This window comes from Ornithorhynchus anatinus, chromosome 11 (genome assembly GCF_004115215.2).
Source record: "Ornithorhynchus anatinus isolate Pmale09 chromosome 11, mOrnAna1.pri.v4, whole genome shotgun sequence".
In the NCBI taxonomy this organism is placed as follows: Eukaryota; Metazoa; Chordata; class Mammalia; order Monotremata; family Ornithorhynchidae; genus Ornithorhynchus; species Ornithorhynchus anatinus.
Genome location: NC_041738.1, coordinates 37,944,944 through 37,971,678, shown reverse-complemented (window position 1 = coordinate 37,971,678; position 26,735 = coordinate 37,944,944). Strand labels below are relative to the sequence as shown.

Sequence of the window (26,735 nt, the reverse complement as noted above, 5' to 3'; positions counted from 1 at the left end):
AGCTTTGAAGCAAAAGCCTGAATAGAATAATGAAAAGATCTGGCAACGTAGGGCAGACTTCCTGCTTTGACTCTGCAAACAACATCTATTCTACAGCTAAAACTCTATTGAAATATTGAATGATAATCGGGGCTTCAGTTCTCGGGGTTTCCCGTCACCTGATTGGTCTCCACTGTATAGCCTGCAGCTGCTAGAAACCTGAGCTTCGAGCTTTTTGTTTAGCTTTGGCTCTTTTCCCTCATTGTCTAGGGACTTTAAATTGAAAATCAAAGCTAAAAGGACCAGACCGCTGCTGAGGCAGCCCAACCGTGCGTTGGCAGAATCTCCAGCTATGATGGTTTTCCGAGCAGGAGCCTGGCTTTGGTTCTGCGTCGGGCAGGGCGTGATCCTTAGCGGGGGAGGGCTAACGTGCCCAGAGAAACATAAGGAAAAGACCTGTTTTGAACTTCACTGGCTTACTCTTAACTTTGGGGAAGCCCGGAACTACTGCCGATCCCAGGGGGGGCACCTTGCTTACACGTGGAACCAGGACGTTCAGGATCTCATCAAGGAATCTTTGAGAGAACAGGAGAAGTGGTGGTTTGGACTGAACTCAGGACCGCCAGTAGACCATCAGGGAAAAGGCAACCCAGGTAAGGTTCCGATGTTTAGGGAGGAAATCTGCCCCATTCTGTGATCCGGGCCAGGGGAGCGGTGCTAAATTGTAAAAGTTCCTTCGCCTCCGTGTACTGCACTCCTGCTTCTTCCATTGGTTTGTGGAGTGGCTTCATTTCCTTCAACCAACCGATCAATCGGTCGTATTGATTGAGCACTTACTATGTGCACGGCACTGTTCTAAGCACTTGGGAGAGTCGGTAGGCATGTTCCCTGCCCTCGAGGAGCTTTGCCTCTAGAGGGGGAGACGGATATTAACAAGAATAAATTACAGCTCTGCCACTTGTCAGCTGGGGGACTGTGGGCAAGTCACTTAACTTCTCTGTGCCTCAGTTACCTCATCTGTAAAATGGGGATTAAGACTGTGAGCCTCACGTGGGACATCCTGATTACCCTGTATCTACCCCAGCGCTTAGAACAGTGCTCTGCACATAGTAAGCGCTTAACAAATACCAATATTATTATTATATAAGAGCCGCGGGGCTGAGGTTGAGGCGCATAAAGGGTGAAAATCCAAGTGGAAGGGCGATGCCGAAGGACGTGGGAGAAGGGGAAATGAAGGCTTAGTTGAGGAGGGCTTCTCGGAGGGCTCAGGGATCGCACGACTATCAATCCCCCAGAATTATGGCGCAAAGAATATCTGCCTCATTTTTCCAAATGCTTGTATGCTATTCCTTCCCCTAGAAGCAGAGGTCAACCCAGAAGAGAGAGAGAAACTTCCATTACAGTCAGACAGTACAAGCCTGGGAATCGAAAGATCCAAATTCTACTTAGCCTCCTTATCGATCAATCACTAGGATTGATTGAGCATCTAGTGTGCGTAGCACTTTGATATCTTCTAAGGAGAGGAGAATTATTAATTTGGGGAGGTCAGTCTCTTCGTTTCTCCTGGCCCTTTTTCCCATCTGTAAAATGGGGAGAAAAAGTCCTACGCTCCCCCTTTCCTCCCAAGGATAAGACATGAAACTCTACAATCCTTAGATAAGGAGAGAAGTGAAAATCATTATTCATCTGAAAACCCTGGATGTGTGTCAAAATCTTGTGATATCTTGTGAACTCTGATGTCTTAGGTTAAAAAAGCATTTTAGAATACTCAAATCATTATAATATGAGATATTTCTTTGCCAGGGGCTTCTTGGCACCGTTTTGTATCACTTGCCGCTGGCTGATCTGGACTTGGTTTCTTTCCCACAGATGCCCCTTCCAGCCGGACTGCAATAAATGGATCCCCCCCTTCCAACGGTTGTGTTTACATTTCCAGAAACTCAGATTTAATCTCATTCAGTGTGAACCCATGCTCGGTGAAACAACATTTTATCTGTCAGTATGGTAAGTGATGAACCCACCCGACTATGGTTAGTCCAGGGTGCGGATCTACCTGAAGAAGGAGTAAGGGAAGCAGCATGGCCCTATGGAAAGAGCAACCGGCCTGGGTTCTAATCCTGTTCTGCCATTTTAATTGATCAATCAGTGGTATATTTTGAGCACTGTATTAAGTACTGGGAAGAGTTGCTGGACACGTTCCCTGCCCGCAAGGAATGGAGTGGGAGACAGAAGTTAATATAAATATATTTCAGATACGTACCTAAGCGCTGTGGGGTGATTATCAAGTGCTTAACGGGTAACCAGACCCAAGTACCTGGACGATGCGGACGGAAGGGGACGTAGGGGAAATGAGAGCTTCGTTGGGGAAGGCCTCTGGGCCTCCGTAATCTATTTATTGTACTAACGTCCGCCTTCCCCTATAGACTGTAAGTTCCTGATGGGCATGACACGTGTCTACCCACTCAGCTGTACCGTACTCTCCCAAGTGCTTAGGACAGTGCTCTGCAACGTGGTGAGCGCTCAATAAATACCGTTGATTGATTAGCGACGTGATTTTAATAAGACTCTGAAGGTGGGGAGAGTGGAAGTCTTTCCTTTATGAAGGGAGAGGGAATTCCAGACCAGAGGAAAGATGTGGGCAAGGGGTTGGCAGCCAGACAGACGAGATCGAGGTACAGTGAGTAGGCTGACGTAGGAGGAGTGAAGCGGGTGGGCTGGGCTGAAATAGAAAATTAGCAAAATAAAATAGGAGGAGGTGAGTTGATTGAGTGACTTTTAAAGCTGGGCTGTGATAGAGAGTTAGCAAGATAAAATGGGAGGAAGTGAGCTGATTGAGCCATTTAAAGCGGATGGTAAGGAGTTTCTGTTTGATGCGGAGGTGGATGGGCAACCATCGGAAGTTCTTGAGGAGGGGGGAAACATGGACTGAATGTTTTGGTAGAAAAATGATCAAGGCAGCGGAGTGAAGTATGGACCAGAGTGGAGAGAGACAGGAGGCAGGGATGTCAGCAAGGAGTAATCAAGGCGGGAAAGGATAAGTGCTTGGATTAACATGTTAGCAGTTTGGGTGGAATGGAAAGGGCAGATTTTAGTGATACCGTGAAGGTAGAACTGACCGGATATGCAGTGCTGAGCGCAAATTCAACCACATCGACTATGTGGATTGCACGAGAGAGACGAGTCACTTGTCACTTGTCTGCTGTGTGACTTTGGTTGTCACTTAACTTCTCTATGTCTCAGTTTCCTCTTCTGTTTCGTTTGTATCTTACCCCAGCATTTAGTACATTGCCTGGAACATAGTGAGCGCTTAACAAGTACCATTTTTAAAAAACCCCAACAACCTCATGCCTCGGGCACAGTGTCAGCTTCTCCTACTGGAAAATCGGGTATTTTCCCCCTAGGCTACCGAGGTCAGAAGCGTGGTGACGGGTCCCTAGGCTAGAGGGAACGTCCGTTGGGCCGGCAGCCGGAGTTCTGGAAATCTGTATGATGTCTGCTCACTGGGCGGATATTAATCCTGGTCTCGCCTCTGCTCCTCTTCTAAAACACGTGTGTTACGCTCCGAGATAGGAGCCGGAGAGAACAAGTGCTTCCGACATTGATTGATTGTGAATAGGAGCGCATCGCATTAGGTTAAGTGTAGTTGAAAACATTTAACCAATTCCCTAAATACTTTAATATTTAACCTGTCAAGATAAGATGGCAGTCTTCCTTTATTTGACGGAAAATGACTTCCAATTAGAATCCCCCAGAGAAGCATTTTCAGGAAGCTAAAAACGAGAAGGAAAAAGTCGTTCCATTTTAGTGCTGTTCTGTAACATAATTTTCAAAGAGATACGCTTACCGTTCCAAAGACGATAGATCGCCCAGCTATCGTCAGTACCTCTCCGTAATTAATTTAATTACCTAAAATCTCCCATTTTGGGTATTTTTTTGTACACGATAATTCATCCATTTTTATTCCCATACGGTTGGACTTCTGGGCTCTCGGCTCCTTTATTCTTCCATCTAAAATCTAGCAGCTGACATGGCCATTTTCATTTTTACTCCGGTTAGCATTTCAAAGACGCGTCTGAAGCAGCTACAGTAGTGCTAAGCATCCTGTGGAAGTTCAGTAAATACCTGGTGATTAGATGAAACCTATAAACCATTTCCAGTCCCAGGAGCAGGCAGCACACAGGGAATACCACCTTGACTCAATCAGTCAGTGATATTTATTGAGCACTTGCTGTGTGCAGAGCACTGAACTAAGCATTTGGGAGAGTACAATCCAACAGAGTCGGTAGGCAGGTTCCCTGTCCATTTAGCCCGGGAAAGGGACACATCTGGGGAAGTTGAATATCCCTTTCCCCTGCCTCCTGCCTAACCCGGAGAAAGGTATGATGTCTGCGTGCATAGTTTCCACATATTTTTATTTTTCTTTACCCTTTATTCACTATCTACAACTAGCACTTCCATTACAGAAGGCTTTCTAATTGCCAGGGCTTTGAACGCTTTTTTAAAAGTATTTGGTAAGCGCTGTCTACGGGCCAGGAGCTCGTGGCTCGGAGGAAAGAGCCCGGGCTTGGGAGTCAGAGGTCGTGGGTTCTAATCCCTGCTCTGCCGCTTGCCAGCTGGGTGACTTTGGGTAGAGAAGCAGCGTGGCTCAGTGGAAAGAGCACGGGCTTTGGAGTCAGAGGTCAGGAGTTCAAATCCCAGCTCTGCCACTTGTCTGCTGTGTGACCTTGGGCAAATCACTTCACTTCTCTGTGCCTCAGTTACCTCATCTGTAAAATGGGGATGAGGACTGTGAGCCCCACGTGGGACAACCTGATTCCCCTGTGTCTACCCCAGCGCTTAGAACAGTGCTCTGCACATAGTAAGCGCTTAACAAATACCAACATTAAGTCACTTCACTTCTCTGTGCCTCAGTTACCTCATCTGTAAAATGGGGATTAAAACTGTGAGCCCCACCTGATCACCTTGTATTTCCCAGGGCTTAGAATAGTGCTTTGCACATAGTAAGCACTTAACAAATAACACCATTATTATTATTATTATCATTATTATTACTAAGCGGGGGGGGGGGTAGAGACAAGCTAGTCAGATTGGGCACAGTTCCTGTCCCACATGAGGCACACAGTCTTCATCCCCATTTTGCAGATGAGAAAACTGAGGCACAGAGAAGTGAATCGACATGCCCAAGGTTACAAAGCAGACCAGTGGCAGAGCCGGGACTAGAACCCAGGTCCCTCTGACTCCCCGGGGTCCCTCTGACTCCCTGGCCTGTGCTCTAATTAATTCACATAAATAGTGAGAGTGAGCTCACTCAACAATAGTATATAAGCTGGACCCAAAGGAAGAGGAAAGCAGTAAGTAAAGGTCATCTCTCTTTAATAACGTAAGTCATTTCTCATTTCTCTTCTTTTAGAGAAGCAACGGGGCTCAGTGGAAAAGAGCCCGGGCTTGGGAGTCAGAGGTCCCACGTGGGCTCTTGGGTTCGAATGCCGACTCTGCCACTTGTCAGCTGTGTGACTGTGGGCAAGTCACTTCACTTCTCTGTACCTCAGTGACCTCATCTGTAAAATGGGGATGAACTGTGAGCCTCACGTGGGACAACCTGATGACCCTGTATCTACCCCAGCGCTTAGAACGGTGCTCTGCACAGAGTAAGCGCTTAGCAAATACCAACATTATTATTATTTAACATGTTCTTCCGCGGGTCTGATCCAGAAAAGGAGGCCTCTGGGAAAGCAACGTGCTCCTGCTCCTGGCTACGGTAGTTGAGAGGGTGGGCTTTCATTTTTTGTAGTTTTTCAAATGTTTTTATTTCACTCTGCTATCTAGAGGGGCCACATCAATATTGTTCCTCTTCTGACTGGAGCCCTTTCGTCCCGACAGAATGCCGTCATTTTTAGTCCGTGGGCTGGCCGGATGTGGAATTGATATCCCGATGAAGGGAGACAGGTGCTTGGAGGGGTCTTCCCTTAGTGGGGGGGGCGGTTACAGAGTCAGAGAGTTGCCGGGAATGGGAATCTGCCCAGAGAGAGAAGTGACTGCCTGGTAACACTGCATTATCCACTGAAACTATGACTCTTGGCTGTATCCGGTGGCCCAGCTCTGGCCTTTCTACAAGTTCGGAGGACACGGTATCTATTTTTTTTGTTGCTGTTCTCGGTGTTCTACAACTGATGCCCGTTTACCTGTTTTGCCGTCTGTCTCCCCCCATCTCGACTGTATGCCCGTTGTGGGGACGGATTGTCTCTCTTTATTGCCGAATTGTACTTTCCAACCGCTTAGTACAGTGCTCTGTACACAGTAAGCGCTCAATAAATATGAACGAATGAACTCGTCGTTTGTCTTTCGTATGTGTTCTTTCAAGCTGCTCTCCTCTCAATCTCTATCCTTTCTTCATCTTCCCAGTTCCTCTGCTCTGCCTCTCTCACCATTCTTCATCTCTCCCAATCCTTTCTAAGACTGTGAGCCCCAGGTGGGACAACTTGATCACCTTGTATCCCCTAGCGCTTAGAACAGTGCTTTGCACATAGTGAGCGCTTAACAAATGCCATCATTATTATTATTACTGTTGTCTGTACGGTTCCTGCTGCCTCCCTTTTACGTCAATTTTTATCGTCTTTGACAGAACGTCCTCTCTTCTCCGAGGATAACTAAGTTTTTAAAAATCAATTCATCGATGGTATTTAGTAAGTGCTTACTCTGTGATTTTTTTTAAAAAAGACTGGGGGCAGAATCTGGTCTGAATCTCCTGTATTTACATGCTCACTGACCTGATTCCTGACCGTCCTAATTTAGAGGCTTATGGGAATGATAGGTATTGAAATATGAAATGGTAACTATCACCCCAATAATATTCATAGAGTAATCATTTTGTAATTCATTTTATTTAAATAGTAATGATGGCTTTGGATAATGCTCCTTAGGCTTAATAGTATCTTCAATAATAATAATAATGACAATGAGGTATATTTTAAGCGCTATGTGTCAACCCCGTTATGAGGTAATCAGTTTGGGCACAGTACCTGTCCCACTTGGGGCTCACGGTTCTTAATCCCCATTTTACAAGTGAGGTTAACCGAGGTACAGAGAAGTGAAGTGACTTGCCCAAGGTCACGCAGAAGACAAGTGGCAGAGCTGGGATTAGAACGCGGGTCCTTCTGACTCCCAGGCCCATGCTCTAGCCACTAGACGATGCTGCTTCCTTGAGCAATTTGTCGAACCCAAATGTAATGACTCTGCCCCTTGTCAGCTGCGTGACTGTGGGCAAGTCACTTCACTTCTCTGTGCCTCAGTTCCCTCATCTGGAAAATGGGGGTGAAGACTGTGAGCCTCACGTGGGGCAACCTCATTCCCCTGTATCTACCCCAGCGCTTAGAACAGTGTTCTGCATGTAGTAAGCGCTTAACAAATACCAACATTAATGACACCTTGACAGGAAGTGGGAACGAATGATCTTAGGAACCCCATGAAAATGATTCTCTTCTTCATTTGGCTGAGTTTGTTTTCCTAAAATATAAGAGTAGACTTTATACTCTACATCCTGGTCTCTTCTTGACCTTAAGCTATTTTCTTTCTCCAGAGTTCACGTCCTCCAGAGGTCAGCATGCTCCTCACAATACTCCGGTAAGTGATTAACTTCTCGACACACAACTTGGAATTGAACTGGTCCCCTCACCGCTGCTTATAAAATCGGTCTGGCCACAGTTACGTCGAGATGACTGAATTCTCTTTTGTGTTTACACGAGGCCTGTAATGTGCAGGCCATAGAACTGCAGAAGGAATTTTGGAAATTTAGTCTTCCCCACCCCTCAGCTTCCAAGTGACACACAGAGCAACATCCTAAAGTGATTACCGTCTGTAGTCTGGTAGCCGATAGTCAGAACAGTGAATAGAGCCATTTGTCGGGCCGGAGCCTTTGCCGAAGGTCCACTGGGTATACGCTGAGCCCTGGACTAGGTGCTGGGAAGGTTAGGGATGAAGAAGAAAAAGATACATTCACTGACCCCAAGAGATTTACAACCTAATGGCGATGGCACAGTAAGCATAAAGACAAAAAAGTAAGTAAATTATACAGACTATAATAGTGCACGCTACTACACAGAAGCACAATGGCAAATGGCATGGTGTGGGCTGGCTCCTTTTCTTTGGCTCTCAGTTAGTGCAAGATTATAGAACTCCGCCTGCTAGCCACGCGATAAAATCTCATTTCTGGAGCTTCTCGGCATTGTAGCCTTTGCCTCCTCTATAAGGGCGGTAGGCAGGGGTGCTCACTAGTGAATTCATGTCACGGAGCACATGGGGAAGAATGAAATAGAACCGCCAAGATCTTTAACTACTCGGAATTATTTTGCAAAAGCAGACACTTTCATTTGCTCCCTTATATCTTTTCTAGTCAAAATTGTTCTGCAAAAGAATTTGCCAAAAAATCACCCTTCCGACCATTAAACCAAAGACCACCCAGGAAGTTGTTTCATTTACATCTGTACTTGACGAGCGGTCTGTTCCAGTGACACAAAAATACATCGAGCCTTCATCGATTAAACCAAGGACCACCCAGGAACTTGTTTCAGGAACAGCTGTACTTGACAAGCAGTCTCTCCCGGTGACACCAAAATACATCAGACCGTCATCGATTACTCAGCCTGAAAAACCTCTATCAGAAATAACCACAGTTGCAAAGGAAGAGCCATTCCTGAGGTTCTTGACTATTCTACTCCAGGGGTCATTTCAGAATAACTCCACCAAAGAGGCTATTCAGGTAGGAATCATGAACTATGACCTCATCTGGCTTATTCTAACTCGGGGTAGCGACACAGGAATAGAGATTTATTTATTGTTCCTCACCATGTGGCATTTTTAAACTTAAGAAGACAAAAGTTTCTGGTTCAAGGTTTCAAAGTTAGGCTGGCTCACCTTGGTATCTAGTGCCTGGCACATAGTAAGCGATTAACAAATGCCACGAGTATTATTATTATTATTACATGTTATGGTGACCTAATGGAAAGATCCCGTGGCTGGGAGTCAGAGGACCTTGGTTCTAATCCCAGCTCCGCCGTTCGTCCGCTGTGAGACCTTAGGTAAGTCACACTTAACTCCTCTGTCCCTCAGTTTCTTCATCTGCAAAATGGGGATTCAATACTTGTTCTCCCTCCTACTTAGACTCTAAGTCCGTGTGGGACCTGATTATCCTGTATCCACCCTTCCCGCCAGCGTTTTGTACAGTCCTTGGCACATAGTAAGCGCTTAACAAAAACCATAATTATTATTAATATTATTATAGCTTTTATTGTATTAGCCACTTACTATATGCCAGACATTTACTAAGTGCTGGGATAGATACAAGCTGATCAGGTTGGACTCAGTCCATGTCCCACAGAAGGCTTATAATCTTAATCCTCATTTTTCAGATGAGGTAGCTGAGGCCCAGAGAAGTTAAGTGACTTGTCCATGGTCACACAGCAGGCAGTGGCCGAGCTGGGATTAGAACCCAGGTCCTCTGACTCCCGGGCTCACGCTTTACCCACTAGGCCAATTATTATCATTATTATGATGTACCTATTTTTGCAATCGTTCATGTAAGCATGTGGATGGAAGGTCATATTTGGTCTCTACTTCTGCCTCCAAGGAAGACTTCTGCTGTGTGACCTTGGGCAAATCACTTCATTTCTCTGCACCTCAGTTCCCTCATCTGTAAAATGGGGAGCGAGACTGTGAGTCCCAAGTGGGACAGGGATTGTGTCCAACCCAATTCGCTTGCATCCACACCAACACAGTACAGTGCCTTGCACGTAGTAAGCGCTTAACGAATATCATAATTGTTATTATTATTCCCCTTAAACTCCCTCAGATATTTATCCTGTCTTTCAGTACTTCCAGGGAAGTATGCCAGAGCCTCTCTTAGTCACCAATTCCAATCTCTATCAGTCCCCACTTTCAAGACTCCCAAACTTACGGATGACCCAGCATCAGATCTCTACTAACCGCTCTGGAAACAGACAAGCTTCTAAAGGAGGGAAGGCAAAGCACAGTTCTCTGGGACATTCTCGTGAGGGGGTTTATTTCTATATCGATTCAAAAGCACATATCCTTGAGCTGCGAGGCCACAGCGAAATGTATCACTTTGCTGTTCCAGAATTATTTCAGCCACATTACTCCCTCCAGCCTGCTGTCATGGGCTACTTCAAGCACTCCTGCACTAAAAATCTGTTCCCAAGCATTAGATTAGGAAAATGAGCCTGAGAGAAGAACAGTACGGAATTGTAAAGGGATTATGCTTTTTTTTTAACTTCTCTCACTTCGGATAGTACCAAGGAACTCCAAACTCAAGTCCTATTTCTGGAGTTGCAGCTACCCTCATAATAATAGTAATAATTGTGTTTTTTGTTAAGCACTTTCTATGGGCTAAGGGCTGGGGGTAGATCCACTGCAGTCAGATCAGGCAGAGTCCCTATCCCTCATGGGGCTTACGGTCTAAGGAGAGGGAGAACAACTATTTACTCCCCGTTTTACAGATGAGGAAACTAAAGCACCGAGAAGCGAAGTGACTTCTCCAAGGTCACCCGGGAGGCAACGTGGCAGAGCCAGTTTTAGAACCCAGCTCTGGCTCCTCGACCTGTGTTCTTTCCACTAGGATGCACTCCCCTTCATTTCCTTGGTCAATCGCTGTTTAGCCGATACGCTGTTTCTCCACCAGCGTGATGGTATTCTTCTATCTATAGAAAAACTGCCGGTGTTAATCAGTATTTCAAGAAAGCCTGATGATTCATGTATTGAAAGTGTTAAATTGCAATCTAGTAAAACAAAGTCAGGCAGCCCAATGGACAGGGGCGGTGCCCAATCTGATGACCTCGATTCTACTCCGGCATTTAGCATAGGGCCGGGCACCTAATAAACACTCAGTAAATACCAAAATGATTCTCACGTATAAAGTGTTCTAAGTTATCAATGCTGCTGTGGCTTTGTAGCAGCCGTTCGGTCCTTTGTTTCCAATAGGCTATGGATGAAGCAATGGGAAACTTGAGGGAAGCAATCCGCCATCTGGAATCTTTCCCAGCGCTTCAGACAGCTTGCGAGGCCCTTCAGAAGTTGACAGACCTCAACTTACTTTTCTCCAGGACAGCCCAGGTAAGGAGACAGTGAGTAGAAGGAGAAAAGAATAAAGGAGAGGAAAAGCAAAGAGCAGTGAAGAGGGCGAATGGAACCAAGAAAGGGACAGAGTGAAAGAAATTCCCTTTGACAAGGAAAATCTTTATCACCCGTCCTCCTTGGGAATCAGTATGGAAGTTGGTCTTATTAGGCCTGTAGAAAAATTAGCAAAAACGATTTCCTTTGGGAGCCTGGGAACTATTTGACTAAAAGCGACTGTGTCGAGTTTTCCTGATTAACGTGTCATCCTTAACATTGTTGTCCTTTAAACATTTGTGGACCTACAGGGACTATTCCAAGCAGAACAGAATGAAGTTTTAATGACTACTTTCATTAGTCCTAGGAAAATAATAAAAGTACCTACTGATTTATATACTCTGTTATTTAAGTACTTCTTCCTCCTACCTGTAAATTATTTTGTGCTTCTCTCCCCCAGGAGATTGTAAGCATCTTGTGGGCAGGGATCAGATCCCTTGCACTGTGTGACTGTGGGCAAGTCACTTCACTTCTCTGTGCCTCTGTGACCTCATCTGTAAAATGGGGATTAACTGTAAGCCTCACGTGGGACAACCCCATTACCCTGGATCTACCCCAGCGCTTAGAACAGTGCTCTGCACATAGTAAGCGCTTAACAAATACCAACATTATTATTATAGAACCTATTGAACTCTCCTAAGTACTTAATACAGTACTTAGTATCTGGAGAAGAAAGTCCAGATAGCCAGGAAGAGGAGTTAACACAAGTAAACCTCGCTAGGGCTAATTCAAATGTGGGCTATCATATTTATAGGCCTAGTGGGTCTCCAGACCTCAACAAGATGGATGACAGGCCTTATTTCTTTCAGTCCCTAGGCACATAGGCCAGGGCTTGCAGCCCCTCGGACAGCTTTTCTCTGAATTCATTTCATTTCGTCTAATGAGGCACCGCAGGCTTATGCATTACAATGACTAGGAAGTTGTATCGGATTCTTACGACAGAAGTGCCGTGAGATTATTCAATTTACAGCCAGTAGAAATGAGATCATTTCAGTCCTACCAGATCTGGATGATGAAATTAATATTCAGGAGCCAGTTGAGCTTTGAATCGCACTTTCAGCACCTCAGTGGAAAGATTCCCAATACCTGTAAAATATTTTTTAAAAGATCTCACTTAAATGAGGTTTTATATAAGCCCGTCAAAGAGCAGGAACTGTCCCTATCTGTTGCCAATTTGTATATTCCAAGCGCTTAGTACAGTGCTCTGCACATAGTAAGCACTCAATAAATACTATTGAATGAATGAATGAATGAATCCTGCTCCTCATATGCCAAGGACCAATGCTCACTTTAGGTTTGCTTTTGAAATTTCCAGATCATTGTGAGTGATTCCCTCCTCTACCTGAGCGAGCAGTTACTGAGGGTCCCATGTCAGAACGGCAGGTCTTTTGACTCCAAATTCCCCACAGCCTCCTGTCTTTTTCATTCCTTCAATAACATCATGAAAGCCGGAGATAGAAATCTACCAATATCGGAGCAGGACACCAAGGAGGTAAGAGAGGTATCCGAAGCTAACTGGCTCTAGAGTTAAATCCTTTTTCGCTCCCTATAGATCCTGCTGCCACCTGTCCTCCCCCTGATGTGACCCAGGCCTTTCACAAGATTTCAGCTGTGGCATTCGCTTACCGCAGAAACCATCCAGCCCGGCCTGCATCTGGACTTTCCCACAGAGCAACACTGAGCTTCCTAGTGTCACGCTAAACTATCCTGTCCAGGAGGTAGCAGTCTGAAGAAGAACAAATAGCACCTTCCCCTTTCAGTATACAAATGTTCTTTGAGGATATTTAAGGATTAGTTCTTAGGGTGAGGAGTTATTTTACTGGGAAGAATCCTAGTTTGATTTGGTGGGGAAGAGGTGGACAGACAGACAGGTTCCTTTCTGGGGAAACATGGACTCTGAGTATCATTTTAGCCAGAATCATTTTTGTTCCCTGTTCCGGCCCCGAATGTGTCAACACTAACATTTCAGTAGCATATTTTGAAGGTTTCCTTTTCAAATGCAGATGGAAGACTTGTTGGCTGTTTCCCTGATAGTCCTAGAAAAGATACAATCTGTGTTCTTACAAGGTTGCCTGAACTCAGAAACCTCAGTGAAGGTGACCTCATCCCTTACCACTATGCTGCTGAGCAGGTAACAGAGAAAGAAGAATTTTCATATATGCCTTTAGAGAACACTTGAAAATGAATTCTCATTTTCCTTTTTTTTTCCCTTTAGCCAAAATATCTCAACTCTCCCTTTGAGTTCTTACACCCTGGGTGACCCAGCCCCAGTGAAATTAAGCTTCCCTTCAGCCTCTGCTTTGAATGATCTCCTGAATAAACATCCAGGTATTAATGTTCAGGTAGGTGAGAAACTGTTCCTGCCCAGTGCTAAAATGGGAGGAAGGCTACTCAATGAAGTCTTGGCTAATAACTAGGGCACTTATTTACATAGCTCACTCGCATAGCCAAAATTCACATTAGGAAAGTTGATGTTCAGTAGTAGTGTTTTCCATCCTTAATCGGGAAGGGAAGGGAAATTTTTACAGAAATACAGATCTGTAGAATTCAGGAACATTTATGCCTACCTAGAATTCAGCTGCAAGGTCCCACATATGAGTTGAACATTTTCAACCCTAGTCCATTACAGAACATTTTCCTTCTTCCATTTCTGCCCAAACAGCAGCTTCTTCCAAAGGACACAGATTTACAGCTCTTATTTGGCAGCATAGAAGTTGGGGAAGCCCAAAATAACTGCTGACCTAGAGCAGTAACTTGTTTGCATGGAAAAATGGTATTTTATTCATCATTTGCCAAATCACCATCAGTGCCAGGAGGGGTGGATTTGTCATTTATCTTGCCCTTAGTCTCTCAGTTATAATCACACTGCTCCTGAGGTAAGTCCCTTCAAAGACACTGTGGGGAATCTTACCACCTTGAATCCTGCAAACTCTGGATTTCAAGGTGTCCAGATTTTTTTAGGGTACAAGTTGCAATTGCAAAAATACATGATAGGTATTGTGGTTTTTGTTATAGAAGGGTTTGGGGGCTTGGGGTTTTTTTTGAGAGGGGGATACTTGAAAATTGCCAAACACCCCCATAATTTTTCTGCTGAGGGCCTCTAGGACCCATTGGGAAATCCAGCCCTGAAGTCAAGCCTCCAGTTGTTAATTGGGACAAGGTCAAGCTGCTGAAGGGAGCTCAGCTGCCTGTCTTGCATCTTTGGCTTTTTCACCTATCTGATTGTAAAAGAATGTTACCAGATAGCTATTTGCCCTTAATGTCTTAACCTAACACATTTTAATTAGGATTTTAGCATTGACCTAAACTTGTGCAATCAGGCTGATGATGATGTTGGTATTTGTTAAGCGCTTACTACGTGCAGAGCACTGTTCTAAGCGCTGGGGTAGATACAGGGGAATGTGAGGCTCACAGTCTTCATCCCCATTTTACAGATGAGGGAACTGAGGCCCAGAGAAGTGAAGTGAATTGCCCGCAGTCACACAGCTGGCAAGGGGCAGAGTCGGGATTTGAACCCATGACCTCTGACTCCCAAGCCCAGGCTCTTTCCACTGAGCCACGCTGCTTCTCTGATGAAGACTGAGGGACTGGTATTTGCTAAGCAACAACTTGTCATTTCCCAAAGCCATACCAACTGACAAGCTGGACTTTTCTTTGTGCATCAGGTAATGGGACTGGCTTTCAACCCTTTCAAATATTTGGACCAGAGGAACATTGTCGGAAGCATTGGAAGCGTAGTACTCACCTCTAATTATCAAGCACTCCAAGTCAGCAATCTGCGAGAGGACGTTGAGGTGCGTATTGAATCTTAGTCAATCCTCAAAAAAGATGAAGGAATATGGCAACCTGGAAGGAAATCATTTACTGTTTCTTTTTATTGTTGTTTTTTTCCTCTAGGAACTCTAGCAAAAGAATTAAAGTACCTTCATTCCCGCTTTAGAGTAATAATAATAATAATGTTAGCAGAGCACTGTTCTAAGCACTGGGGTAGATACAGGGTAATCGAGTTGTTCCATGTGAGGCTCACAGTTAATCCCCATTTTACAGATGAGGTAACTGAGGCACAGAGAAGTGAAGTGACTTGCCCACAGTCACACAGCTGACAAGTGGCAGAGCCGCATTCGAACCCGTGACCTCTGACTCCCAAGCCCAGACTCTCTCTGCTGAGCCTCGCTGCTTCTGTAAACTAAATTTCTAAATTAATAGTTCACAGCAAAAAGAAGGATCTCTAAACTAACATTCAAACCTATGCATTTGAGAGAAATAAGTAACGTGGATCTTAGGACTACTAAGTAAATTTAGGATACATAGTATCAGTATTCTTTGCATCTTGAGCCCTTGGAATTATAATGTGTTACTACATTTCGCGGAGAGAGTAGGAGGGGAGGAGAAAGAGAGAGAGTGAAAGTAAACTCGTTGTGGGCAGGGACTGTGATTGTTAACTCTGTTGTATTATACTTTAATTCATTCATTCATTCAATCGTATTTATTGAGCGCTTACTATGTACAGAGCACTGTACTAAGCGCTTGAAATGTACAAGTCGGCAACAGATAGAAACAGTCCCTGCCCTTTGACGGGCCTACAGTCTAATCGGGGGAGACGGGCAGACAAGAACAATGGCAATAAATAGAGTCAAGAGGAAGAACGTCTCGTAAAAACAATGGCAACTAAATAGAATCCGGGTGATGTACATCTCATTAAACAAAATAAACAAAATGAATAGAGTGATGAAGATATATACAGTTGAGTGGATGAGTACAGTGCTGAGGGGGTGGGACGGGAGAAGGGGAGGAGGAGGAAAGGGAAAAGGGGGAGAAGAGGGTTTAGCTGCAGAGAGGTGGGGGAGGGCGGGTAGAGGGAGCAGAGGGAAGTGGTTAGTGCAAGCCTCTGCACATAGTAAGTGCTCAATAAACACCACTGATTGATTGATTTAGTGAAAGAGAAAGATAGAGAAACAAAGAGAAAGTGAGAGAGACATAGAGAAAAAAAAGAAAGAAAAGAAACAAAAAACCAAAGCTATCTGAAAGCTCTAGTCCCAGTTTATTTTTTTTGTTCCAGCTCATGCTCTGGAGAGATGACAACAGTGACACTTCCCCCACTAGATTCAACATGAGCACAGACAGTTTTGTGATCACAGTGAACATCACGTCCTTGGAGGAATCTCTGATAGTCCAAGTGGAGCCTGAAAATCCCCTGGAAATCACCCTTTACCTGGGCTTTCTTTTTCAACCAAACAGTACTCACTTTATCCTGAACATCACCCTCCCAAAGGACAAAGTGTGGCAGAAAGGTAAAACCCTAGCAGGAGGGTTGAGAGATACTCCAGTCTTGATTCAAGAGACTCCCTGGAGGCCTCTGGGGGTTTCCCTGAAAAATGGTGACATTCGGCACTAACCGCATAGGCTATTCTAATAACACTGCAAAGCGGTATCATTTAGTGTTATTCTTCCTTCAGACGGAAGCATTTGCAGCATCCGTTCTCGCTCATTGCCCATCAATTATTGGTATTTATTTACCAGTCTTTAGTGCTGTCGATGGGCCCTCCAACCGACTCAGGCTGTGTACGATATTTTCCCAGCTATTCAATCTCTTTGGTTCCCTCTGATTTCTTGCCTTGTCCTGTGACTCATAAGAGACTGATTTTGACTTAGGTAGAAGTATATTTTGGGTTGCTTTTTTTCTTGTGTCCCCTCCGTAATTTGAGCTCACAGCCCCCTGTAGCACTCCTGTACATATAAATTTGCACACTCGACTCTTTACGCACTTAGTCATTTACATATTCATCTTTCCTAATTAATTTTTCTCTCTCTTCCCTATAAGGTTAAGTTCCTTGATGGCAGAGATTGTGTCTTCTAAGTCTGTCGTACTCAGGGGTGGAATACACATCCACACGTGTACACGCACCCACACACGACTCCAGCCATGTAGCAGAAGGAGATAGTGCCTCAGGCCAAGCCAGAGGCCGATTGCCCCATCTTTCCCTCCCCATCTCAGCCTTTACCTGCGGAACAGGGGACAGAAACCCCGAGAAAGGGGACATTCGCCTCCCCACACTCTCCCTTGAGGGGAGGGGCAGCTGGAACGGCTCTCCCACGGGCCAGCGGGCTTAGGCTTAGTCAACGCCTCCCACTCAAACCTGAAGACTTCCCCCTCCTCCCTGGGACAAATCCCCGCTCCTCCCACCACCTCTGAGCACTCCAGTGATTGTGGTAGGAGGGAAGGGAGGCGGGAATGGGCCATCACTGCCTTTTATCCCAGAAACCAGATTTGGGGTTGGCAGGAGATAGGCGATGGCAGCATATACCCAGGTGGGTGGCAAGATGGTGACTGGGCTGGCAAGGCACCACATGAGGGTGATTCCGTACTCCTTGCGGCGTAGTTTCCGGCTAATTCCCCTGCCGACGGTTACTCCCTGCCATCCTCGAACCACTCACGCCACTGCTGACCGCAGCCCTTTCCCATCCCAAGCTGGAGTTCAGGGCCTTCCCCTTCTCCTAGTGCTGCCACTCTCTGCAGAAGCAGAGGGTGCTGCTTGGCGTGGCTCAGTGGAAAGAGCACAGGCTTGGGAGTCAGAGGTCATGGGTTCGCATCCCAGCTCTGCCCCTTGTCAGCTGTGTGACTGTGGGCAAGTCACTTCACTTCTCTGGGCCTCAGTTACCTCGTCCGTAAAATGGGCATTAAGATTGTGAGCCTCACGTGGGACAACCTGTTGACCTTGTATCTACCGCAGCGCTTAGAACATAGCAAGCGCTTAACAAATACCAACATTATCAGTATGCTGCCCATGGTCACCACCTTGCACCTATGCTTTGTGTATGCTTCCTGGGTCCGTAAAGCCCGATGCCGCTGAGGAAAAGCTGGAACAACTGGTTTTAATTTTCTTGCCAGAGCCCTCTTCCGGTGCATTCCTGGTTACTTTCACCCCTGATTGGATTCTCCCGAGATCTTCTACAGTGGTCTGCACGTAGACCTTCAGTAAATACTACTGACTGATCGATCGGTCTAAGGGTCAGAACGGGGGCTCCAGGTATGAGCCCCGGGGTCTGTTGCTGCCTCTTCCGCGGCTTGACGCGTGATCTTGAGAAAATTACTTCCCATCCAGCCTCAGTTTCCACATCTCCAGAGGGTTCTGGAGCGTAACTGCGAAGCGTGTGGATTTAAGATGTACTGTACTCTTTTATGTTCAAAGATGAAGAGTATACTTGGGTGCTCTCTCCAGCAAGTCTTCAATACGGAATGGGGACTTACTACGTAACGGTTGAAATAGCTCAACCCAAAGAGTTCAAACTGCAGACTCCCATGGTATTCTCTGTCATAACCGCTGCCACTCAATGCTGCTTCTGGGACCATTACAATAAGACTTGGAAAAGCGATGGATGCCAAGTAAGAAGTAAATGATTTGTGTTGTTCTTTATAGGAAATATGAGCCCAAGCTAGGCAGTAACATGAAACTCTAGGGGAAGACAGAGAACTGATGCCAAATCCCAAGAAATACATCTTGCTCACACCGCTCAGTGAAGTCTGGGATGGGATTTCAGATGACAGAATTGTTCAGCTGGGATTTCCTAAAGCAATTTTCATTATTCAAGATCCAAACCGAGACTCAAATCGGGAGATCCCCCCAAATCTCAGATCCTGGTGTCTGTCCCAGGGTGGGAAACAGGGCCCAATCTTTCCTCTGCCCTCAATTCTTTTATGAATTTAAACTGCAACCCTCTCAGAGACTTTAGGTCCTTCCCTGCTGAGCAAGTTATTGGGGCTAAATACTCATTGATTAATTGGCTGGTTCGCTCATCCATAGCTCAGAGTCCAACCTCTGCCCGTGTGCGGCCTTGTCTCTTCCTTGGCTAACCCACTGAGTTGATTGTGAAGTTAATTTTCTGTTATTGTAGGTAGGACCGCAGAGCACCATCACAAGGACCCAGTGCCTCTGTGACCACCTGACCTTTTTTGGCAGCACGTTCTTCATCGTGCCCAGAATGGTGAATGTTAGGGATACAGTCCAGTTATTTCTTGGAGTGACTTCCAATCCTGTTGGGGTGTCTTTGTTGGCCAGCCTTTTGGGATTCTATGTCATCATCGTCATGTGGGCTTGGAGGAGAGACAAAGAGGACTTACAAAAGGTGAGGTGATACAGAGAATTTTGCCAAAATACCTTTCCTTCTGTGTGGGGTGTCAGACTAGAACATTTCTCTGTCATCTCTCCAGGTACCATCTTGATAGGGGCTGTGGAAATAGAACAGCCTAGCTGTTCTGTGAACATATTTGACCCTCCAAAAATGATGAAGTATTTTCCTAAACCTCCCGCCTATAAAACCTATCATCAGAATATTTAGAATTATCCTTTTGACAGGGATGTGTGTTTTGCATAATTATTTTAGTCTGAGTAAACTTGGAAGAGAATTTCATAAAGAAAACTGAAAGATAAATGAAACATCTTCACAGCCTTTAGCATTCTGTATGTCATGGCGATCTCATAAATGCTCAATAGATAGGATCATAAGATGGATGGCTCCGCTTCTAACCCATTTTGCTCGTACCCATCCCAGCCCTTAGTACAGTGCGTTGCGCACAGTAAACACTCAATAAATACCGTTCGTTGAATGACTGACAAATGCGGCAGTGCTTTCTGCTGCGTTCTGTGTTTAGAAGAAGAATGTGACGTTTCCATTTTCTTCATTCCGTAGGCGAAACTCACAATCCTGGCAGATAATGATCCGGTTGCTCAGTTTTGCTACCTCATCCAGGTCTTCACTGGTTATCGCAGAAGAGCAGCTACAACAGCCAAGGTAGGTGAAACCAGATAGGCTTCATTCCTTCACTAGACTTCTCTGCCCTGACCCTAGTCTGACCTGGTGACTTCCTGGAGAATAGCCCCATTCCTATTTTGGTAGACGAGTCCAGGGATCACTGTTTCCTCTTTTGCATTTCTGTTTCCAAATCCTGGCTTCTGTGACGCCAGAGACCCTGCCGTTCCTAGTTAGGATCCAAAAAAATAGAACCAGATCGCTCTCACATAATAATGTTGGTATTTATTAAGCGCTTACTATGTGCCGAGCACTGTTCTAAGCGCTGGGGTAGACACAGGGGAATCGGGTTGTCCCACGTGGGGCTCACAGTCTTAATCCCCATTTACAGATGAGGGAACTGAGGCACAGAGAAGTTAAGTGACTTGCCCACAGTCACACAGCCGACAAGTGGCAGAGCTGGGATTCGAACTCATGAGCCCTGCCTCCAAAGCCCGTGCTCTTTCCACTGAGCCACGCTGCTTCCCCATCAACCCCCACCTCCTCTGCTGTGGTCCACATTTATCATGGATCTATTTCCCAAAAGTCTACTTTCCCAGCCTCACCCAAACATTTCATCAATCAGTCATATTTACTTAGCACTTAATGGGAGGATACAATTCATCACAGTAGGTAGACAAGTTCCCTGCCCACAACGAGCTTGCAGTCTAGAAGGGGAGGATGTTAGACACGCCTGATTTTATCCTCTTCTGTTGAATTTGAGGTTATTCTCACCCTGTATGGGACAGAGGGAAGGAGCGAACCGCACCACCTGAGTGACCCCCAGAAAACTGTCTTTGAACGTGGGGGCCTGGATGTCTTCTTGCTCACAACCAGATCCCCGCTAGGAGAATTGCATAGCATCCGACTCTGGCATGACAATTCTGGCCCCAGCCCATCATGGTAAATACTGTCACTTTGTTTGGGCTTGCTTCCTCTCTCTGCGGCTCTGTCTATCATCAGCTCTAGTGGGAAAGAATAGCAGACTTTTTCAGGAAGAATTGATGGTGCTGTAGAAATATATGCAAAATGGCTGGTTACCAACTTTATTGTGCTCCAGGGTCTGAGCTGTTTAGAGGGAGAAGTCTCGACCATTTTTCTGCTTGGCTCTTGGCAGTCCAGAGCCATCATTCACATGATTTTTTTTAATGGTTTTTTTTAAGCGCTTCTCATGTGCCAGGCACTGTACTAAACCCTGGGGTAGATACAAGTTATTCACGGTGGACATAGTCCGTGTTCCACATGGGGCTCACCGTCTTAATCCCCATTTTACAGATGAAGTAACTGAGGCACAAAGAAGTGAAGTGACTTGCCCAAGGTTGCACAGCAGACAAGTGGCAGAGACGGGTTTAGAACCCAGGTCCTTCTGACTTCCAGACCCATGCTCTACCCACTAGGTCATGTTGCTTCTCATTTAACAATAACAACATTGGCATTTAAGCGCCTACTATGCGCAGAGCACTGTTCTAAGCGCTGGGGTAGATACAGGGTCATCAGGTTGTCCCACGTGAGGCTCACAGTTAATCCCCATTTTACAGATGAGGTAGCTGAGGCACAGAGAAGTGAAATGACTTGCCCACAGTCACACAGCTGACAGATGGCAGAGTCGGGATTCGAACCCATGACCTCTGACTCCAAGCCCGGGCTCTTTCCACTGAGCCACGCTGCCATTTCATCAACGATAGCGAAATCCGCATTGCACGGCCATGAATTAGTTCTCACGCTATAGGATGTGATTATTTCCTCCTTCTCTCCTTATAGGTATGTGAGCCAGGTTATAGTCAGTGATGTGGCAGCAAAGAAAAAATGGCATTTCCTGTGCAACTCTTGGCTGGCTGTTGATATAGGAGACTGTCTACATGACCGGGTCTTTTCATCTGCTTCAAAGAAACAACTGTTTTCCTTTAGGTATCAGCCGTGCATTTATATATATATATATATATATATATATATATATATATATCACCTGAAATCTGCTTTTCTAGGGCATCATTTTTTACATCTCTTTACATCATTTATGCTGAGTGATATTTGGTTGCTACTGTAGCTTCTAAAGTAAATCATATCATTGATAAATAGATCTGACAGGTATACTCCTCCCCGCTGCATAATTATATTTTAAGAAGTCCTCCTATGTAGTCTTTAGGAACAGGGGAAATATAATGGGAATAAATCAGTCATGAAAATAAACATGTGCCCTGGGCCTAATAGGATTCAGGATGCAGATAATAAAATTAAACAGCACTCCTAGAAAAAATACGATTTTCTCTGTTTAAAGGAGAGAGGATAGGACTGGGAATGAGAAGGCCTGGGTTCTAATCTTGACTCTGCCACTTGTCTATGTGGGGTTGATTGAGTCACTAACTTCTCTTGGCCTCAGTTACCTCATTTGTAACTCCTTTCCTCCCTCTTAGCCCATGAGTCCTTTGTTGGGCCAGAGACCGTATCCAATATGATTACCCTCTAGACTGTAAACTCCTTGTGGGCAGGGAACGTGTCTACCAATTCTATTCCACTGTAATAATAATAATAATGATGTTATTTGTTAAGTGCTTACTATGTGCAGAGCACTATTCTAAGCTCTGGGGTAGATTTACAGGATAATCAGCTTGTCCCACGTGAGGCTCACAGTCTTAATCCCCATTTTGCAGAGGAGGTAACAGGCGCAGGGAAGTGAAGTGACTGCTTAGAGAAGCAGCGTGGCTCAGTGAAAAGAGCCCAGGCTTGGGAGTCAGAGGTCATGGGTTCGAATCCCGGCTCTGCCGCTCGTCAGCTGTGTGACTGTGGGCAACTCACTTCACTTCTCTGTGCCTCAGTTACCTCATCTGTAAAATGGGGATGAAGACTGTGAGCCTCACGTGGGACAACCTGATGACCCTGTATCTACCCCAGCGCTTAGAACAGTGCTCTGCACGTAGTAAGCGCTTAACAAATACCAACATCATTATTATTATTATTGCCCAGGGTCACACAGCTGACAAGTGGCAGAGCCGGGATTTGAACCCCTGACCTCTGACTCCCAAGCCCGGGCTCTTTCCACGGAGCCACGCGGCTTCCTACAGTGTTCTCCGCACACCGTAAGCACTCAATAAATGCCATCGATTGATCTTGTACCTACCTCAGCCCTTAGCATAATGCTTGGCACTGAGTAAGCGTCTACTATCCATTAGGCCACGCTGCTTCTCATTTTATTAATAGTAGTGAAATCCAAGCTTACCATCGCACAGCCATGAATTGGTTCTCACACTATAGAATGTGATGATCTCCTTCTCTCATTATAAGTAGAGTAAGCAGTGTGGCTTAGTGGAAAGAGCCCGGGCTTGGCAGTCAGAGGACATGGGTTCTAATCCCAGCTCTGCCTCTCGTCTGCTCTGTGACCTTGGGCAAGTCTCTTAACTTCTCTATGCCTCGGTTCCCTCATCTGTTGTAGCAGCGTGGCTCAGTGGAAAGGGCCCTGGCTTGGGATTCGAAGGTCATGAGTTCGAATTCTGGCTCTGCCACTTGTCAGCTGTGTGACTGTGGGCAAGTCACTTCACTTCTCTGTGCCTCAGTTACCTCATCTGTAAAATGGGGATTAAGACTGTGAGCCTCATGTGGGACAACCTGATTACCCTGTATCTACCCCAGCGCTTAGAACAGTGCTCTGCACATAGTAAGCGCTTAACAAATACCAACATAATTATTATTAAAATGGGGATTAAAAGTGTGAGCCCCATGTGGGACAACCCGATTACCCTGTATCTACCTCAGCGCTTAGAACAGTGCTTGGTGCATAGTAAGCGCTTAACAAATACCATAATTATCATTACCTTCTAAACTCTTTTCATTTAATTTTCATGAAAATCTGTCTGAAATGATTTGTTCACATTGTACCGGTATGGGGGGATGATAAAAGGAGACGAGGATCAATTAATCAATGGTATTTATTGAGCGCTTACTGTGTGAAGGCCACTGGACTAAGCATGGGGGAGAGAACAAAATAACAGAGTTGATGTTCTCTGCTCACAACAAGCTTAAAGCTTAGAGGGAGAGACAGACATGAATATGAAGAAAAGACATTAATATGAATAAAGTTGGATGGAATAGAATCCAAATTGTTTTTTCTCCTATTTTCTTCTGTCAGACACTTGTACTCCTCCAAGATCATAGAAGGATTCACTCAGGATTACCTCTGGCTCTCTGTGCTGACCCGATGTCCCTGGAATCCGTTCTCCCGGGTCCAGCGGCTTTCCTGCTGTGTGACGCTCCTTCTCTGCAATATGGTCATCAACATCATGTTTTGGAAAGAAAGGAACACTGGGAACACCAGGGTCCAGCAGGATATGGGTAAAGTGTTCAGTATGGGGGCTCTAATCCCGGCTCCGCCACTTGTCTGCTGTGTGACCTTGGGCAAGCCACTAAATTCTCTGCGCCTCAGTTACCTCATCTGTAAAATGAGGATTGAGACCGTGAGCTCCATGTGGGACAACCTGATTACCTCGTATCTACCCCGGCACTTGGAACAGCGCTTAACAAACACCATAATTATTATTTTTTATTATCACAGTGCTCTGCACATAGTGAATGCTCAATAAATGCCACTGATTATTAAAGCCACCAGGCCATAGGGATCTTAAATATCCTGCCTTCATCCCTCCCTTTAGAAAATACCATCTATAGCTTCCTTCCTGTGCTCTCTGAAACAGAAGACCCTTTTTCAAGACTACTCTGCCTTCCGTCATCTACTAATGATACAACTTGCCCAGAAGCACATGAGGAAGATGAGGGTTTTGGGGGGCCCTGGAAGGCCCAATACCGGGTTGATCATTTTTATTTCTAAGTTGACCCGCTAACACTCTCCCACGGATATTCATCCCCAACAGCGTGCCTAGTGAAACAGCCAAGTCATTTTAGAAATAGCTCGGCGATTCCGATCTAAGTGATGGTGAGGGGAGCTAACGAGAGCATATCTTCTCCGCTTTCACTCAGTGGGCCCGTTTGCCGTGACCTGGTCTGAGTTGTTTAACAGCGTACAAACTACGGCCATCCTCTTCCCCATCAATCTTGTTATTGGGAGGATCTTCCAGCTGGTGCGACCAAAGGACTTGACCCCTCCGTCCATTCCCATTCAGGCCTCCCCTCCTTTGGGAACTTCCTCCAGGGTTGCCCCCGTCACGCAGATCGTTGAGGTAAGTTCAGTGTCGTGATTCCTTCCTAGTGCAGAGGAAAGTACAGAAGTGTATTGTGCCCAGAATGACAACTCCCCAAAGACACTTGTGACCCCACAGTTCCCGTATAAATTAAAAGAAATCCTAATCTACAACCCCTTATCACTTCAGCCCATCCATCTGCCGACTGTAAAGCTCACTGTGGGGCTCAGGCTAGAAACCTTACATTTGCTTTGGGCTCTGCTTTTAAATGCTCTTTTTCTGACTGATCTTTTTTCCAAATGTCTTTGGTAAAGGTATTGACTACCTAAAGATCGAGTTTATTTTTTGCAAAGGAAACCTTCACGACACAACACATTCCTCTCTTTCTCAGTGCACTGAGAAACCATCCCTGGTTTGATACCTCTCACAAAGAATAAAGTGGCCACTTCTGGGGATGCAGGAAGGAAATCCAAATTCGGTTACTTTCCCTTCAATAAAAGATCACCCCAGCTGAGCTTCCTCAGATGTGCCTGAAGCCATTTTAGGTGCAGCGGCCGGATGCGCGAATCACCTACAGAGGTGACTACTGGTCCCAAACTTCAGTACGTTGAGCCAGTCCAGTCAGTCCACCTTCCCTTGGGCAAGCCCGGCTCCTTCCCCTGGGTCCCCGAGACCCTGGCAGGGGGATGAGAACACCGCCCTCCTGCTCCGCTTGCCTGAGTCACTTCATCCGATCCCCAGCTGTGCCCCGGCCCCTCTCCACAGTAGGGTCCAGCAACTGCTAGGCCGAGGGAGAACAGGGCCTGGATTGGGGAAAGACTTAAGTATCTGCCAGGTAGTTTTTTGACAGCCAGGTGTGGGAAAGAGAAAATAAGCACAATTTGAACTTCCTACTTGGAAGCTCAGAGGCAAACATGCAGTGTGGGGTAGCTAGCCGCCAACCACGCAACTCTCTCGGTTGACCGGGGCTGGCACACGCACCAACATGCATTCATCTGAAATGCGGTCACTACCCCTTGCCGAATGAGGAAGCGCTCGAGGTATTCGGTCACGAACCCCGTGCATAGACACAGAGCGCCTCCTCCCCGGGGCCACCTTTCTGTTGGAAAATACAGCAAAAATACTCAACGGTTTACATTTAAAAATCTCCCACTTGAAGAAAGCAGTGTAGGTAGCGAACGTAGAAACTTTTGTTTTAGCAGCGCATAATGAGCAGAACCAGGGACATGCCATCTGGTCACTAATGTTTCTCAACTTCATTCTACAAGTAGGATTTAAAGGAGACCGTGGGATTTCTATGTAGGAAAAATGCACATCTCCTTGAAGGCTGTGAAGAATTCACTTGGAGTTCAAACAACATCACTGAGCTGGTGAAGATTTTATCCTCACTCATCTACTCTCACATAAAGAGTCAAGGTAGCTGCCCAGGGCAACAGAGAGGACCCCATCCAGCAAATGGTAAATTCTGGGACTGATGCGTCTAATTCACTTGCCTCTCATTCACTCCCACGCACTTTTCTATTTCTGCTCCTTCATTCTTCTGACTTGCAAGCACAATTTAATCTCCCACTGGTTTTAGGGCCCTCGAGTCCACCTCTGTGGTAGCACTGAAGATGAAGTATGTTGTACTGTACTCTCCCAAGCGCTTAATATGGAGCTCTG

General features: G+C 45.7%; 1 protein-coding gene across 1 annotated transcript in view; it reads left to right on the top strand.

The window, feature by feature from the left end:
* Positions 1-334: 334 nt before the first annotated feature.
* The window catches only part of PKD1L3 (polycystin 1 like 3, transient receptor potential channel interacting), a 42,140-nt gene continuing 15,739 nt past the window's right edge, over positions 335-26,735 (top strand). Inside the window, exons 1-18 of the mRNA XM_039913627.1 lie at positions 335-632; positions 7,556-7,599; positions 8,369-8,734; positions 9,844-9,993; positions 10,969-11,100; positions 12,473-12,649; positions 13,161-13,288; positions 13,373-13,499; positions 14,823-14,951; positions 16,217-16,448; positions 18,348-18,541; positions 19,051-19,281; positions 19,846-19,947; positions 20,669-20,847; positions 21,706-21,852; positions 24,068-24,270; positions 24,913-25,112; positions 26,345-26,531. Of these exons, the coding sequence (XP_039769561.1) occupies positions 335-632; positions 7,556-7,599; positions 8,369-8,734; positions 9,844-9,993; positions 10,969-11,100; positions 12,473-12,649; positions 13,161-13,288; positions 13,373-13,499; positions 14,823-14,951; positions 16,217-16,448; positions 18,348-18,541; positions 19,051-19,281; positions 19,846-19,947; positions 20,669-20,847; positions 21,706-21,852; positions 24,068-24,270; positions 24,913-25,112; positions 26,345-26,531 (3,226 nt within the window). The remainder of the gene's footprint in view (positions 633-7,555; positions 7,600-8,368; positions 8,735-9,843; positions 9,994-10,968; positions 11,101-12,472; positions 12,650-13,160; positions 13,289-13,372; positions 13,500-14,822; positions 14,952-16,216; positions 16,449-18,347; positions 18,542-19,050; positions 19,282-19,845; positions 19,948-20,668; positions 20,848-21,705; positions 21,853-24,067; positions 24,271-24,912; positions 25,113-26,344; positions 26,532-26,735) is intronic.